Genomic DNA, 17,266 nt, shown 5'->3' with positions numbered 1-17,266 from the left:
CCTGGGACCTGCATCAGATTTGCAACTTGCCTCAAATCCTCTCCAATGGGCTGCCCTCAATACACCCTTACAAAACCAGCCTGGAAAAGCAGAGGCATTTCTTCTCCAGCTGCTGCCTCAACTGGCACCAAGGCCAGCCAGCACAGTTCTGGGCATCTGTAGCCTCTGGGCTGTGGAGGGCATTGGGGGTGGCTGCAGCAAGTGAACCTGAGCAGACCCCAGGGAGCAGCTCCCCATACCATCACCAAAACCTATAATCCACAGAGGGACAGCTGCTGCAATACCACCATCCCCATCACCTGCTAAGAAACGGAGCTGGTTCCTCACTCGCAGCACTCCATCCCCAGAGCCTCTGCCACAGTCATCTTCATCGTCGCAGTCTCCACTCTCCTCCTCCTCCTCTTCTGGGGCTTTTCCTGAAGCTTTTCGATGGGGCAAAGTCATCCCTCTGAGCAGCTGAAAGACATGAGGGGCCACAGTCACTCAGCCGCTTCCCTCCACTCTCCCTGCTGCTTTGTCCTCTGCTCGCTGGGGGAGTGGGTCACAGGAGCGGGACAGGATTCAGTGGAGCCAGGACAGTGGGACAAGACCCCAGCACACTCCTTGTGCCAAAGTACTGATGAGCTCAGGTTCATTCATGGACAAAGCTGCATGCAAAACTTCAGTGGAAGAAACAAAAGGAGGAGGCAAACCCACATTGAGTCATTCTGCCCTTCAGCTTCTGCCCAGTGAGCATCCCATGAGCCCTGCAAGACCCCAATGTCACCAAAGCTCTGGGGTCCGCTACAAAACGCATGTCAAGTTAGGCCAGACAGGGGAAAAAATAGTAGCAAGAGGAACCTCTGCTCAGGGAATCTCACTGCTTTCAGGGACTCTATCCCATCTGAGAAGTAACACAAGAAAGGAAATGGCATATCTCTCAGGTCTGTATGGACTCCACAAACTACATCTAAAAAAAATCTCATTTCTCACTCTTGAAGCACAGAGGGTGCTAGTGAAAGTTTTTGGGGTAGCCAAGTGACACAATGAAAGCATCTTTTAAAGAATATTTTAAAGCTGAGTCCTAAGTAACAGTGAGAATTTGTACATCCCTGAGACAGGGACTTGAACGCCTCCCCTGAGCATGGGGTCAGGACCACTTTCCAAACATGGGTGGGAGCTCCCCATGCTCCCATCACAGCACGCAGAGGGATTAGACACAGTATAAATTATCAGCTTCCTCTCTTCACTGACTTTCCTGATTTTGCTGTTGCTGAAAGCAGCCAGCTACTCCAACATAAACCCAGATCCCCTTTGAAAAAGTGTGAGTCAGCTAGTTAATATATGCTGAAAATTTCTATCACTGCCACTCTGCTGTTAAAAGCTTCTTGAATTTAATCTCAGTGCTAAGGGAAAAAAAAAAATGAAAAGGATAAGTAACAGAGAAGATATTGCAAAATGGGACCTTTCCGCATACTTCAGGGGTTTAGTTAGTTCCATCTCTTGCAGCACTGTGCATGCCTTGCAAGGCATTTTTTAATATCTGGAATCTAGGTTATATTTTTAAACTATTAAGCTAGCCTTAGAAAACAGTTTCTAAAATATTTAGCTCCTGAAGTTTATACAGCCTTGGAGGAATGCCTTTGGCATCTGGCTCGCCCTGTCCACAGCAATGTCCACATACTTCAGTGTTTATATTAGAGGAGTGTAACATAATGAAAAACAAATGGCTCCATGTAAGACCCCTTTGGGTTCCCCAGCTGCAGCAAACCCTGCAGCAAAGCTCTCTCTGGCACGTGTCAAAGTCTGCCTGGTGTGAGAACCATGCTGGGTGAGTCCCACATCCACGGTAGGCAGCAAAACGCAGCTCATCTCCTCAAAACTCAGAGGATGTGCTTTCACGGTCTCCAACAGGCTTTGGCTCAGGCTGGTTAAGTTCATTTTTCAGGAATTTTATTTTGTTTAGACATTTACAGGCCTCTCCCAGAATATGGTGCAACCACAAAAAAATAACAAACAAAAAGGCAAGTGCAGCGCTGGGGGTAGCACAGGGAAGACCCCACCCAGGAACTGAACATGCCAACCACCCAAGCCTTTACATCGTCACTTGTACTTTGCTCCTCCAAACAAAGCCCCCAGCTAATAGCAGTCCTCAGCTCGAGGTAGAATGAGGGTCTCCCATGCACAGCTAATTAGCACACACACCAGTTCAAACCCATTGCTCCAGTGCACCACTGCCAAAACCCAAGTCCATCGTGCTGAAAGGGACCGCGACTGTTCAGCAGCAGGATGCTTGCTCCTCTGCGGGATTCTCATTCCTCTGCATCCCAGGAACAGAACAAGCCAGACGGGACCCAACCATGCAGTCCAGGTGGCACAGCTTTCATGATTTACCTGAAAGAGCAGAGGAACTTTCTGGCAGAGAGAATTAACTTTTGGGATATTTTCAGATTTAATAAGCTCAGTGGGGGGCAAGGAAAAATCAGGATTTTTCAACTGTGTATTTTCAAACAATAAAATAACTGAGCATTTCTTGTAATACTAGTTTTTTCCTTGGCATGCCATAAATTAGCAGCTTAATTTCTATGCCTTTTGGGCCACAATAAAACAGGAACTTTCTGAGAAACATCACGTGGGCCCCAACTTTGGCTCAAGTGGACGTGACATCCCTGCTCATTCCTTTGCCAGGAGAAAACTTCCATCCTTAGCCATGCCCTCCCCAGCTGCTGACAACTATAGAGAGATTCAATTAAATTTTTCAGCTGCCTGTGGGAGAAATAGAGCCCATGACACAAAACCTACTGGAATAGTTAGCAGAGACCAGGCGTGGGGTGGAAATCCTACTCCACTCAATTGGTACATCCAGACCCAGGAATGCTGTTGGATGTCAGCTTCATCCAGAGCAGCAGCCCTAGTCCCACTCATCAACCATTCCACAACCTCCTTGATGGTTTGCATGCTTTATGAAATTATATTTGGTGGGCTGAACATAGATTCCCCATCCTTAAATAGCAAGCAGAGCTGACTGTACCCTAAAATTACAGTTTATTCATGTCTTGTGGTTTAAAGCCCGTGGTAAGAGGCAGGAAAATACACGGTCTGGTGATCACTAAAGCAGTATGTAACAGTGAGATACTTAATCACAACTTAATCACAACTCACCCAGCTCTAAGAGTTTACTGTCTTATCTACTCTTCTTTGCTAAACCATAATGGCAAAAATACACTGTAAAGTACCTGATGTAAACTGGAGCACACTTTGTGGGAGGCCGGGGACACACATCCGCACACCTCCGAGGGGGCTGCGGGACTTTCCTCTTCCATCCACACAACCACCACGGCAAGAAACTCCCTCTGCTCCTCACTACAAGTTCTAACGGATCAGGCATCCATCAGTTTTATTTCCAACCTCATCCCCTTTAAACCCTGACCCTCTGGACAGATAGGGTGGGCAGTGCCAGGGCATCAGCAGGAGGCACTCCAAGGGACACTGGGCAGTCACATCTGGTTTCCATGTACATCTTTGTTGTTTGGTTTGTCTTGTGGTCTCCCTACAACTTAAAACACAAGGCAGAAAAGAACGGTGTGCTGAGCCTTCCTGCAAAGAAAGCTCCCCAGGATATCCCAGCATGATTTACACAATTATTCATAACTGTACAGTGAACAGACAAAACAGATGCAGCAACACAGGGTAATGACTCAGCTTGTCTTGGACAGGCCACTGTATGTTGAAATCTTTTTAACTCCTCATTCTTTACAACCACTTCACTCAGAGCCCCCCATTCCACCAGCCCACTGAGCCACCTGGTCTTATTTTTCCAATTTCAACACAAACAGTGGGTGCTGCAACATAGTTTTTACCATTAATCACCCATCTCTGAAAAGAGCTCAGCATCATGTTTCTTGGACTGCAGTTTCATAGCTGTTTTGTCCTTTTGGAAACTAAGCCCACAGTATTGCAAATATCAATTTGAGCAACACCCAAAATTGTGCCCACAAATTCAGATTAAATACTGTCAGCAAGCTACAAGCACTGTGCTCCTTTAGGGCAGAAATCATCCCTTTCAACACACTTCAAAAATATGTAAAGTAAAGAGAACAGCCAAAGAGATTATTAAGGGGAATAGAAGACTTTTAGAAAAACATTTAATTCCTTCATGAGTTTAGGGGAGAAGGCTGATTGATATTTGTAATCTTTTGGTGGACAGAGCTGTCATTTAATTTAGCTTGCATGACTGAAAAAATTTAACAAAAAGTGCTCCAGAGAGTTTTGCTGAAATTCTTTGCATGTTTTTAGTAAGCCTCTGGAATACGATCAAACCTAAAAAGCTGGAGAGGATGGAGACTGAACTTGCAGCTAAAATAATATTCAGAATTGTAATATATGCTTAATAATCAAGTATTCACATCCAGCAGAAAAAGTGGCTCAGTGCACAAATGACTCTGGAGCTCCAGCCATGTGTCCATGTGCTGCTTGGCATCAGGAAGGGAACCCTGGGAACTCAACCTAGCAGGGAAAACCAGCTCCTGGCTCTGCTAGAAACCTCACAAAACTCAATGAATTTCACCACCTCACAACTGGTTGAAAAGCTCAGGATGCCTTCCTTCAGGAGCCTTGTAAGGAAGACTTTTGGAGGAGCAAAGGTATTACCTCCCCTTCCTTCACTACAGTCACCCACTCCAGCCACACACTTATAAGTACCTGACACAAGTGCTGAGATACTTCTCACACAACTCCTGAGATTCCCAACGGATCAGGTTTCTCTATTTTAAATTCCATCCTGCTAAAAACATTGGATTTTGGGGGTGAAAAACTAGATCTTATGTGGCCAATCCTGACCTTGAAATCTGCAATACCAAATAATTTATGTGTGGCTTTTGAATCAGGGCAACATCATGGGAAACGTGCAGATTTTCACACGATACTGTTCCCTGTTAACAGCTCATTATGATGTACAGAAGTATATTCCCATTATGAAATACAGCTGGGGTTGTTTTGCTTACGAAGGTCATTATCTGATCACAGGCAAGAATTGGGGAAAGGAACCCATTTTATAAGGCTAAGTTGTGGACTTTTTCAAAACTCATGTGTTTTGAATTTGGTGGCCTGATCAAACATAAGCATGCAACAGCAGAATCGATTCTCTCCACTTCCTCTGCTTATTAGCCCTGGAAATAGCAGGAAAAGATTATATTTTATTAGCAAATACTTCATTATTTAACCAACCCTCATGAGATTGCTGGTGCCCTCCACATCACGTTTCTATTTCCCCGCTGCCTTAGGTTTACCCACTCTGTGGAGACACACCTTTGTGGAACAGGAGTATGCACAAACACAAACTTAATGCAACATCAACAGCATAATTTTTTTATTGCTTCTTTACAAGCTCCAGAAAGCCTTCCCCCTCTTGGGCAGCAACAAAATGCAACACATATTACAGAAAAACTCAATGTTCACTGGCACCAAGCACCAAACTCCATTTGAAAATAAGGATATTTAACACCTTAAAAATATCTGTAAATACCGGGATTTGTACTTCTGTCTTGCAAGAGTGAACACATGAGTGTGTGCACACCGGCAGGCACCACTGCTCTTCTGATGACAGCGCTGGCCCATGGATAGAACCACCCATTTTGGCAGGAGAACATCTGAATTGTGGTTTCCTTATGGTCCTTCCAGTTGGATGCACCTTGGTAGCACAGACATGGCAGAGAAAAAACCTGTTCCTCATTGAACTCCAATTTCAAGCTCAGCAGAACAAAAAGTGATCACTAATCAAATGTTAATAAAGTGAAAGCAGACTTTGGAGATGGAAAAGTGATTTGCAGTGCTCGGAAAAATGATGAGTTGGACATGGCCATTTTCTCAGCTGCTCTAAAGGCCAATTCTGCATTTCCCTGTGCTGCCTTTTTTGAGACATCACAAGGTTTGAGCTAAACTCAGCAGACCAAGCCCCAGACAGCACCTCCTGCCTGCTCTGAACAGCATCAGCAAGGGCATTCCCTCCCCACACACTGCTCTTGAGTCACTCCTACTCTGGGGCTCTGCACTAGTCCATGGTGATGGGTGACTAAAGTTGTGAACCATAGTTCTGAGCCTATATTGTGGCTCCTTAGCCATAAAAATGTTTTAGTCTTTAATTCTAGCACTCAAAATACCTGGAATAGGAAAAATCCCTACCATGCATCAGTTGGGGTTTACCAGCACAGCAGGACCCACTTTATTATCTTCACAGGCTCCAGAGGAGATGCTCTTGGCTGCCAGTTAAGTCACTTTTCCTGGTCACTCTCCTGATAGCACAAAGAAGATGGTGACAGCAGTGAATTCATTGACCAAAGGGTGGCTCTACTTTATGGATCATCAGCTTAATTCCAGATTAGCTATCCAAACTGACATCATCCCTATGGGTAAAGGGAGACAGATAAAGACCCCTAAGTGCTGGCAGTAATTAACACGAGTTCGCACTGGACAATAAATCTCATTTGGCAGCAGAAGGGGCTGCCAAGGAATTATGGATTGCTCTGGTTTGGTGAGGGCGGGCTGATGCCCGGGACTGTATGCTCCCATGGAGGTTAAGCCCTGGCTAGCACCACGGCAGGCACAGGGACCAGCTCCTGCCTGCTGTCCCCCAGGCAGGGGAGGTGTCACTTCCCTGGCCTGAACAAATGCTCATTCATCACTAGGCACATGTGAAAAAGAGATTACCCAGGCTTTACGATCAGCTCATTCACCTTATATCCAGTTCCTTCCCCTTCCACCCCAGCTATTTATGGCTTGTTTTTGTGCAGCAGTAGGAAGGAACAGGACAGTGCGGGTGCCGAGCAGGGCTAAGGGGTACAGCCCAGCCTGATGGAGTCCTGGGCAATCCCTGTCTGCTTCTGGCTCATCCCCTGAGCCCCACATCGATGCCAGTGCTGGAGAAATACTGCTTTCCTCTTTGAGCCACTACAGCCCCTTCTCCTATTTTGCCTTTCCAAGCCTTAACTATTGCTGGACCTTCAGCATCCCTTCCTACATCTGCTTCCATCAAACACAGACATCCCTCAAATTCAAAAAACCCAATCACTAGACCAATCATCAAACATGTGGTTGGACTAGGCAATAGATGATGCCTTCAGCATTTTGCTGAAGTCTGCCTGGACCAATTCCTCTCAGGATCAGAAAGACTTCCATGAGCTATCATTTCCCTAGAAGCAACATAGGAATGCAGCTACTTATTGCAAACACCCCGTTCCATCTCTTCTTCACTTTGCCTGGGCTGATCAGGCACATTAACTACCCACAGCTGTCAAGGGTGGTGGAAAAGGTTTTGCAAAGATGCTCCCTTCTTGCTGCCTGCAAGGGCTGGTTATCTTGTCCCCTTTCCACACTGCTCTTCCTCTGGCATCATATCCCTGCTCCTTCTCCCCACAAAGTTTCTCAGCCTCCTACCCCTCTCCTTTTCACCCACTCTGCATCACAAGACATGCGAACCTGGACCAATTTCTTCACCTCTCAAGCAGCCACCCCTCAGGGCGTTGGCAGCTGAGTGAAGAAGGGATGTGGGAGCCTACATGGGCCAGGACCCGGCACTGCTATTATCCATGTTTTCCATATTTTGTTTCATTATGTTGGAGCAGAACCCCACTCTGCTATCCAAACACTGCTCAGGAAGGCCCAAAGTGCATGTCACCAGAAGATGAAACGTGAGACAACAACCAAAGTAGAAGCACAAGAAACAAGACAAAATGGGCAGAGGTGGAGCAATCAACCACCTCATCGCCATCACATCCTTCAGACATTTGAGCAGGGATGGCCTGGATGGAAGGTGCCCTGGATGCAAGAGCACCTAAAAGGACGTGCAGGTCTCACACCACCTCGAGCCATCTGCTAAAACAGCCCCATGGTTCTGTAGAGGGGATCAGGGTGACCCAGGCAGGGGGTGTAGCAGCCAGGGGGTCCCACAGCCTCCTCCTGCCCAGCCCAGCCCAGCCAGTTGGAGCAGCTGGGAGATTTCCTCTTGGTTCAGGCTCTGGCACACATGGCGGCTCTCTGGCTGTTGGCGACGTCTGCAGGGCTGCTTGCGAGACAAACATCTTGCCCTTGGCACCAGGTAGGAAACAGCAAGCTGAGAGCTGGGCCGGAAGAATTTTTTTCCTCCACTTCTCCTTCTGCAACACAGACCCCTGTCCCAGTCGCTTTCCTTTTTCCCTAAAAGCTCCCAGTGGAGAAGGACTCCTCAAATCATGCATTTTTGTGCACTGTGTTGTGTTGCACAGAGGTTTCTGCCAAAACACCAGCTTGAGTCACCCTGGCTGCATCCTGCCCTCCTGGGGGCTGCTCCTTCCAAGCTTTACTTTTGCATTCACTTCGCTTCAAGGCTCTGGAAGCCCAACAAGTGACTACAAGCAGTTCTAATAGATGTCCCCTGGTCCACAGAGCTTCCCAGGGAACTGAACAGCTGCCTTATAAGCCAGTTATCTCCCATCAGACAAGACAACCCCAGCGTGGGGTTAATTATCAAGCTGTTGATTTTAGCAGAGACTTAAATCAAGCAGGGGGAAGAAGACTCCATGGCAAACACCTCCAAACCTGTTAGCTAGGCAGGATCAAGCAGCTGGTCTCTAATTAATAGACGATGGCTGGACTGCCTCCTGGGCAAGGTCTCAGCTCTCCTCTTTGTTCAGAGCACGGATGCTGCTTGCAAAAACCAAAAAAACTTCAGGGACACAAATTTTCCAGTGTCAATATTGGCACCTAGGATGAGTCTACCAACAGGATAAGGAACCAACCAGGCTCCAGCATGGGCACTGCTGACACACCAGGGTGCAACTCATCACTGATGCTGAATGTACCCAACAGCAAGGCTCAGGCCTCTGGAGCTGGAGGCAGGAGGATCCCTGCCTGGTGTGGTTCTCCCACACACAGATGCACAGACACCAACTGAACAGCTGAAGCAACTCAGTGTTTAAGTTCAAAGCTGGTGACTTTATACCCTCCCCCAGTGAGACACAACACTCGCACAGGAAGCCCTGAAATGCACCTATATAAGTCTCACCCTCAGCTTTTAGATTCTTATGTGCTGCAGAAAAAGGTCAGTAAACTGCTTCCCCACCCATAGGCAGGAGGCATTCAAGGGTTCCTGACAAAAATAAAAGGTAACTTTCTGCCCATCACAGTATTTGTTGATGACTCGAACACCCTCTGCCAGCTGTCTCCTACTTCCTTGCTGACCCTGCTGCATCAGCAGCATCTTCTTACACATGTCCTCAACCAAGCACATTTCCTTTTCTTAAATATCACTCCCTTGCAATACAGCTAAGCAAGGCCACAGGCAAATCCTGCTGCAACCTAAACTTCTCTCTTTGCTCACAGTCTGATGTGCTGCAAGGGCCATCTCTCATTGCATGGACTCCAGCAGCACGAGCATGAAAATACAACCCAGTCTCTGCAGCCAGTTACAGGTCAAAACCAAGCTAAGAAGTTTAATGAGCAACAGCATTAACCAAGAGTCTTCCTGAGCCATGAGGGGTACTTACACCAATGCAATCAGGTCAAAAGGGTCTCACTGACTGGGAACAGGGTTTGCCAGCACAGAGAAAATACTTGCCACAAGTGTGCCTTGTTCCCCCTGCAAACACAAGGCTTGGGTGAAGTGGCAGAATTGCACTGGGGAAATCCCCAGCTCCAACCTGCCTGGCCTGTGAAACAGCTCAGGGTGGAGTGGGAATCTCACAGACATTTTTGTCACACTGCCTGTACACCATTCCACAGCTGGGCACCACATTACCACAGCACAGCCCGGGGCTGGAGAAGGAAATTCCTGTCAGAGCAGTCCCTCTCTGAGCAGGTCTGACAGCACTGCCTTTTCCTCCTGCCCCTGAGAACATCATCACTAAGCAGTCTTACACCACCTCAAACTGGAATCAAAGGTAACATTATTGTTATCAAGGCTTTTTCTTGGGAATAAAAGCAACTGGATTTTTTCTGCAGCCAAGAAGACTAAGGTTACCTTCTGAACAATGAAGATTACCTCTCTGAATCCCAGTCCCCCTCTCAGTCTGGACCACATTTTAAAAACCTTGATGTTAAGTCCAATTTTAGAGAAAAACATGAGGAAACTACCTAACATCCCACTAACACCAGAGATCTGTGTCCTTTGTTACTGGGCCCATGAGGGAGGACACCTACCTCAGACATTTACTGATTAAATTACAGCCTGACTCACAGCACAAGGCGACACTTGATACAATTAACCAGGCCCAGAATAACTGTAATTAGCTGTTAATCTGCTATCAACACCTCCATTTACACCGGGTTTTGCTGCGCAAGGATTCCTTCAAGTTTGTTTCCTCCACAACAGGATAAACTACAGCTCTGGTACAGGATATCTGGTGTTTGATTTAAGGCACTGCTGTGCATCAGCTGCATGTTCTGGACACAAAAGCAAATTAATCTCCTTTAAAGGTGTTGATTTGTTTTTTTCCACAGCTGATTTCCACAACATTGTTTAGAGGATGGTCCCTTCAGGACACACCTGAAGCACCTGACTCCCTGCTGGAGCTGAAGCCACAGGGACAAAGTTGTAACATTTCACATGTGTAAGACCACTCCAGTACACACCTCTGTTTGAAAACAGGCACACAAACACACCAGGTAGAAACAATCTCTGGCTGTTAAAAAAAAAACTCAGTGTGGATACAGCATTCCCTCAACAATCCTGATAAACCTGGAGGTTTGCCACAGGGTCCAGGCAGGTGATGCCTGCTGCGGGCAGGGAAATAAGGGGTTCAGGTTTGAAAAGTCACCTGACAGTCAGATACTTTCAGATTTAATTACATTCTCATTACCGAGGGTCACACTTCCCCTGATTCAACTGTCCTGGCAAAATCCTGTTAGTACCACTTGCATACAGAGTGGGAGAGCATTTACCTTGTGTGTTAACGGGAGCCAGGGCGCAGATAAAAGAACAATGGAATTAGTACTTAAATACCAGGCCTAGACTCGGTGGAGCTGTAGATTATTTTGTGCACTAAAGAAGAATTAACTGATCCATTCTAAAGCACATTTATCATTAAAATAAAAATCTTACGTCATTTCATTTAATAGCCTTAGTAAGAAATAAATGCAATGTCTGGTTGCTTTTTAACAAGCATGTGGTTTTAATATTTTAATTGTTACAAACTGTTTAATAATGATGAGCGAAAGGTGTGTCCAAGTAATTATTGTATTTATTGACATTTCCTTGGAGGACTTGATAGATTATATTGCATATATACAATACTTCAGACATTGTAGTGCTAACTTATTAAAGGTGGAAAATGAGTCAAAAACTACTTGCTTTGGTGCAATTTAAATATTGTATTTTGAAGTGATTAGTATTGTGCGTTGCATTATTTAACAATCTGGCAGTTTGCACATTTTTCTAATTATTATGCAGCTTCATCTGATTGGGGAATTAAAATACAGTGGGACTAATAAACCTCAGAAAGCCTAGCAGGCACAGGGAAACTCTATTTCACCAAATCCATCAAAGTAATGGATTCTTCTGAAGGGGACATATATTCCTGAAAAGTCCCCAGCTCCCCAGGCTCTCCCATAATAAACTCTGTATTTCCCTGTGTGCCCTGAGTGGTGCCTGCATCCTTTTGCCACCCGAACTTGTCTCCCCATGGTGGGGTCAGACCCTCCTCACTGGGTGCCAGTGCTCCACCATGCTGCATTTTGAGCAAAGAGGTTGCAGAGAACTCAGGCACAAGGACATCACACCGTTCCCAGGCCTATTTTGTTTATATCTGATTCAATCAAGTTGTGGCCTTTTGGCCTCTTTCCAAATTAACTTCTGGATGACCTCCACCATGCCCTCTCCCAGCAGCCAGGCCGCCGGGGAGCAGCCCATTAAACCTACAAACAAATATGGGACATATTGGTTGATCAAACCAGCTTCAAACACGGCTCTGGAAATGCCAGGATGTGCTTTTTTTTTTGTGAACTTCAGGTCTATTTTGTCTTTGGTCCTTCGCACCTCTGGGCCTCCTGTCTTTTTTTTTTTTTTTCCCTTCCAACTATATCTGTGTGTTTTACTGCCTCATAAAACTTCTAAATGTTGTTCTTGTCCTCCTGCAAACCCCTCTAAGAGCAACATGAGACTCTTTCACATGGGGCTCACTGCAGGACCCAGGTTTTTACATCGAGCACATGAAGAAAGGCAGCGAGACCCTGCTTGGGGGAACAGCTGTAATACTCCAAGAAACTGTGTCTTCCCCTTATTTCCAAGGAAATAAATCAAAGGCAGTTTCTCAGGGTCTGTGAAAGCATATTGCCTGGATTCCCATCCCCAAAGGGTTTATTTTTTCAAGAGCTTATATGGGAGTTAGATTTCTGGCTAGAAAATATGCAATATGATAAAAACATAGTCCCTATATGGGGCAATAAATTACAGATTGTTTGATGTGGAAACCAAAGAACTGTCATACTCCAGTATATCTGAAATATTCTAAATGAGCCCTTAACTTGAGTGTCTGGAAATGTACAATATGTTTCCAGGCCATTCAATTTTGTAAAGACACATCTTCCGCAGCTAGGTTTCCTTTTATGGATTTTACTATTAATTTTTGGTGTGTTTTTTCCCTCATTTTCTTAAAAAATTGTGCTCTTCCTCCTCGAGACAGTACTATGATAAACACCAGGATTTACCTAAGCATAAAAAGAGATTGCAACTGAGCACAAGCTTAAAGAGGTAATGGCATTAAGGAGTAAAGCATCTGCTGGAATGGTATCAGAGCCACATAAGCACTGCAAAGGACATAAAAATCACTTCAGGACAGACAGGGACAAGAGGAAGGACCAAGACTGTCACATCAGCCAGTTTGGTACCACAGATCCCTGCTGCATCCTTACACCAGCATCATTCAGGTCCTCTCTCCAGAGCTGTCATACATGAAATCCCTAATTAGCTGGTCTTTGCATGTTGTTTTAATTAGTTAATTTTGAGTTAAACAATTTTTAATTGAATGTTAATGTTCACCCATCAGTCCAGGTACAAATATCAAGTTCTGCTGTTAGTGTTTTCACTATTTCAAAGCAGTTTATCTGCACCAGTTCCAGTTAAAATCCCCCAGTTAAAAGTGTCCCAGTTAAAAATCCCTTTTCAAACTTTAAACCACTTGTACACTGCAAGAGTTGTTTTTCTCATGTTCTCTGTATACTTTTACAAATGTTTTAAGATGTATTAGATGTATTTTAATATTTTTTTAAGGGTTTCTACTTTGCACCTTAGTTTCAGAACCAGCTCTCAAAACCCAGTTTCTAACAGCCAAAAGCTATTTTTAGACTTTTGGCCGTTGGTCTGTAGGTAAGCTCCGTGGCAACCTGAATCTTAATGAGGACATGTTACCACTCTTACTGAGCTGCTACTACCCCCCTGACAACGACAAGCTATTGGTAGACAGAGATGATCTGTCAAAAGGGAAGCACCAATCACTTGGGACCAAAGGGGTGTGCTGTGGGCGGTCTATGGGCGGTCTGTGGGCGGATTGGGGCGGAGCAAAGGCACTATAAAACAGCGAGTCAGCTTCAGAGCAGAGGCAGAGCGCTGTGGATTTTAGTTGTGGTGGGCGCCAGTGCTGGGCAGTTAAGCCTTAGTCCTATTTAGGAGCCTTTAATAATCTTTCTTTGACTTTTGGATTCGCTAAAAGTCAGCCGAGCACTGCGGGTTTTTCCACTAGAGGTCCAGTGCTGTCTAAGCCTGAAGATTTCTAATCCCTGCGCTCCCGGGGCATACCTCTTGAGCCATTAGGATCCCAAATTTTTATATTTTTCTGATTTTCGTAATTTTTCAATTTTTTTGATTTTAATAAATTAATTTTTCCAAGAGTTGTGTCATTCCTTACAAGAGCCTTCCATGGAAGAGGATCATCAACAGGAGGTCACCAGCATGGCAGAGCTCCCAGGACATGGAACCTCCCACCTCCATAGCTGTTAAAACTTGAAGCTCATCCCCGTCAGCCATGCAAACGTCCCTGTGGTTGGAGGAAAGTGGAGTGACACAGGAAATAGCTCACCCTGCACACAGCTTTCTGTCTGGGGGTGTTACCAAACCACAAAAAACCTGAGCAAGACCCTGTGTTGACACTGAAAACTTTTTCAGTTTCAATATAGTTCCATTTACAGGATGAGTGAAAAGCCACCTAGCTGGAAACAGACCCTATCCACTCTGGAAAATAAAAGTTAGGAACCAATTCCAATTCATTTTCCTGAAGGTGACCCTTAGCCTCCCAGCTGAGATAACAATGCTAGTATTTATGGATAGGCTGTTCATGCCTCTGGGCACACAACAAAAATAATTCAAATCAAAACTTGGTAGACATCTAACAGAACTGGAGGAAAAAATTCCAATATGGCAATAATAAACCATCTCATCCGCCAATGCACAAAAAGTACCATCAGCCACAATCACACATTTGGGTGAAACAAAAATGGTCTGATGTGATGAAAAGGTGTTGGGGTTTTAGGAGTTCTCCTGGTCTGTTTTTTTTTTTTCTGTTAAAGGAATTTTCCCCATATGTTTTGCTAGGGGGACAAATTGCTGGGTACATAAGAAAAAAAAAGATTTACCCACTGGGGGAGGGGTGCATCTGGCTACTCTTTTGTTTCACCTTGGTGTGGGGATAGTCTGTCCTCGGCCTTTGGACAGAGAGGGAGGCTGCTTTCTTCGGCTGCTTTTTCCTTCTGCTGGACAAACCCCGGGATCCCAAGCCCACCTTCTGTGCCCCGCTGGGAGCCAGGCCGTGGTTGCCCTGCCCCGCCATTGCTTCGAGCATTTGCTACGTTGTAGCCCTGCTCACCCTGCCTGCCCAGACCTCCGGGGGGTTCCCCATTTGGATACATCTCATTTGCCACCCGGGATTTGTGCTTGTCCCTGCTGTTCCAGCCTGCTGTTCCAGCCTGCTGTTCCCGAGGGTCTGGCCGGACACCGGGATCGGCTGCCCAGGAGTTTGTGAAGCCTTTGTCCCATCCCTTCCCAGGGCACCAGTGCCGCGTGCTCCCCGAGCTCGCTCCGGAGCGCCCCCTGCAGCTGTGGGGGAACCATCGCACCTGCCCTGCTCACCGGGAGCCGCCAGCGCCCCTGCCAGCTGCGAGCGGAACTGCACCCGAGGGGAAAGGGTCTGACAGCCGAGAAGGCTGGGACTGGGTTTGTGATTGTTTGCTGTTACTGCCATAGTTACTGTTGTTTGTTTGACTGGTTATACGCGTATAGATATATAATAGTAAAGAACTGTTATTCCTATTTCCCACATCTTTGCCTGAAAACCCCTTGATTTCAAAATTATAATAACTCAGAGGGAAGAGGGGTCGCATCTGCCATTCCAAGGGAGGCTCTTGCCTTCCTTAGCAGATACCTGTCTTTCAAACCAAGACAATAGGCAGCACTGAGGGGGACTCATCCAGAAAGAGCTGACTTGAGACAGCACACAACTCAGGCACTGTGCTTTATTGATTTATTTATTTTAGCTTGATGGATGCTCAAATGAAAAATTACAATCTGGAGCAGTTCCTCTTCTCTCTGGGTTAGGTTTTCTCTACTTCTTTGAATCCCCATGGGTTTAATGCTAATGCACAAACCCCATTCTCATTTCAAAGTGCAAACGTTTGATGAGAATTATTCATGTGAATGTATGTATATTTACCCAAATTAGGTTTGAGAAGACAAGAACTAAAAAGCAAGCGCAATTTGTACACACAACACTGAAAGAAGAGACACTGCCAGCAGCATAAGCATCTTGGAATAAAAGCAAAGTCAAATCATCAGCAAATTACAGATTTTTAGCAAAAATCTCCAAGTAAAAATAAAAGCTATGGACATCTATGAAAATTGTACCAAACAGCATGGTTCCCGAGTCTGCCCACACCACAAAATCCAGGCTGTATCTCTTAACACAACACACTGGGAGGAAGTCACAACATTGTACAAGATTCACAATTTACAGGTAGTCACATGGGAATCTAGTTTACAGCTCTGAGCACCGCAAAGATGGTCTTTTCTCCAGAGGATCTGGATGTTTAAAAATCCTTAAAAGCCACTGTTGGCTTAGCTTGGTGGAGATTTTCAACCCTCTCCAGCTTGGGACTTCCCACTTTTTCCCAAATCTGAAGCCAACGCCTGAAAGACACAACTGTAATTCATCCAGAGCTGCTGCTCCTTCCACATTTAATACTGTTTGGCAATCAAGATGCATTCCAGAAGTGAAAGAGAGCTCAAAACTTACTTCAGCCAAGAAAATAAGTGTGATGGTAAGCTCTGACACCCTAAATCCCAAATTTAAGTAACCTCCCCAGTTACTTTCCTGGTATATAAACTACTGAACATAGACTATAGACCCTCCACAGGAATAGAATCATATCATAGAATTACAGATTGGTTTGGGTGGGAAGGGATCTTACATATCATGTAGTTCCGATCCCTTGCCATAGGCAGGGACACCTTCCTTAGACCAAGCCCCATCCAGCCTGGCCTTCCAGGGATGGGGCAGCTACAGCTTCTCTGGGCAAGCTTCATAACTAATTTGCACAAATCACTTCCCATTTTGTCCTGATTTTATTCTCAATTCCTCCTCTTTCTCAAACACAGCTTTACAAGAGCATTCAATATTTTTCAGGCTCTTACATTTACACTGTACAAACCAAAACAGCTTACTTGCCCCCCATAACACATTCCAACCCAATACTGCGAGCCTCTCTGTAAGAGATCATGACTAAGCTGACTGTATTCACCCCCTTACCACAATTTTTCTCTGAGCGGCAGCTGACAGAGACTCTGCTGCTGCAAACAGCTGAGTTGAGCACAGCAGTGTTTACCCAGGGTCTCCCACTCCACAGACCTCCACTGTGAAGCCCAAGCTATTCAGCAAAGACCTAACTTAACCCAGTCTGGCAGCCAGCATTTCACAACCACTTTATGTCAGCAGTTTCAGGTACGCTAAATAACCATGTTTTGTTCAGTGCAGCTTTCTCACTGTGAACGGCAAAATATCATTATCACCCGCAGGTTGAAGCCTGCCTTCTACCCCATTTAATAGGGAGCTGATTATGCTATTCCTCCCGCTTTTCCCCTTCTAATAATTATGGGTTGTTGGCAGATGGCACCGCTCAGCACGGGGAGTGTGTGGGAAGCCAGAGCAAGCTGTAGGGCCGCTGCCCATGGCAGCTCCTGCATTGTGGGGTGCTCCTGGGGACCCTGAATCCCACACTGCATCCTGCTCCCAGGCAGCACCTAATGAGGCATGCCTGCGTTGGAGGGCACGGGGGT

The 17,266-nt window shown here is 45.7% G+C and overlaps 1 protein-coding gene across 4 annotated transcripts in view; it reads right to left on the bottom strand.

Moving 5' to 3' along the window:
- The window catches only part of GPC4 (glypican 4), a 238,069-nt gene that overhangs the window by 111,455 nt on the left and 109,348 nt on the right, over positions 1-17,266 (bottom strand). For 2 of the 4 annotated variants that reach the window (XM_032123483.1, XM_032123485.1), the window contains 2 exons: positions 2,185-2,373; positions 300-456 (listed from right to left, as the gene is read on the bottom strand). In XM_032123483.1, the coding sequence (XP_031979374.1) occupies positions 300-456; positions 2,185-2,373 (346 nt within the window). The remainder of the gene's footprint in view (positions 1-299; positions 457-2,184; positions 2,374-17,266) is intronic. The other 2 variants (XM_032123487.1, XM_032123484.1) reach the window with 1 other exon arrangement.

The sequence above is a fragment of the Corvus moneduloides genome, chromosome 14 (genome assembly GCF_009650955.1).
Source record: "Corvus moneduloides isolate bCorMon1 chromosome 14, bCorMon1.pri, whole genome shotgun sequence".
In the NCBI taxonomy this organism is placed as follows: domain Eukaryota; kingdom Metazoa; phylum Chordata; class Aves; order Passeriformes; family Corvidae; genus Corvus; species Corvus moneduloides.
This window is presented reverse-complemented; position numbering and strand designations above follow the sequence as displayed.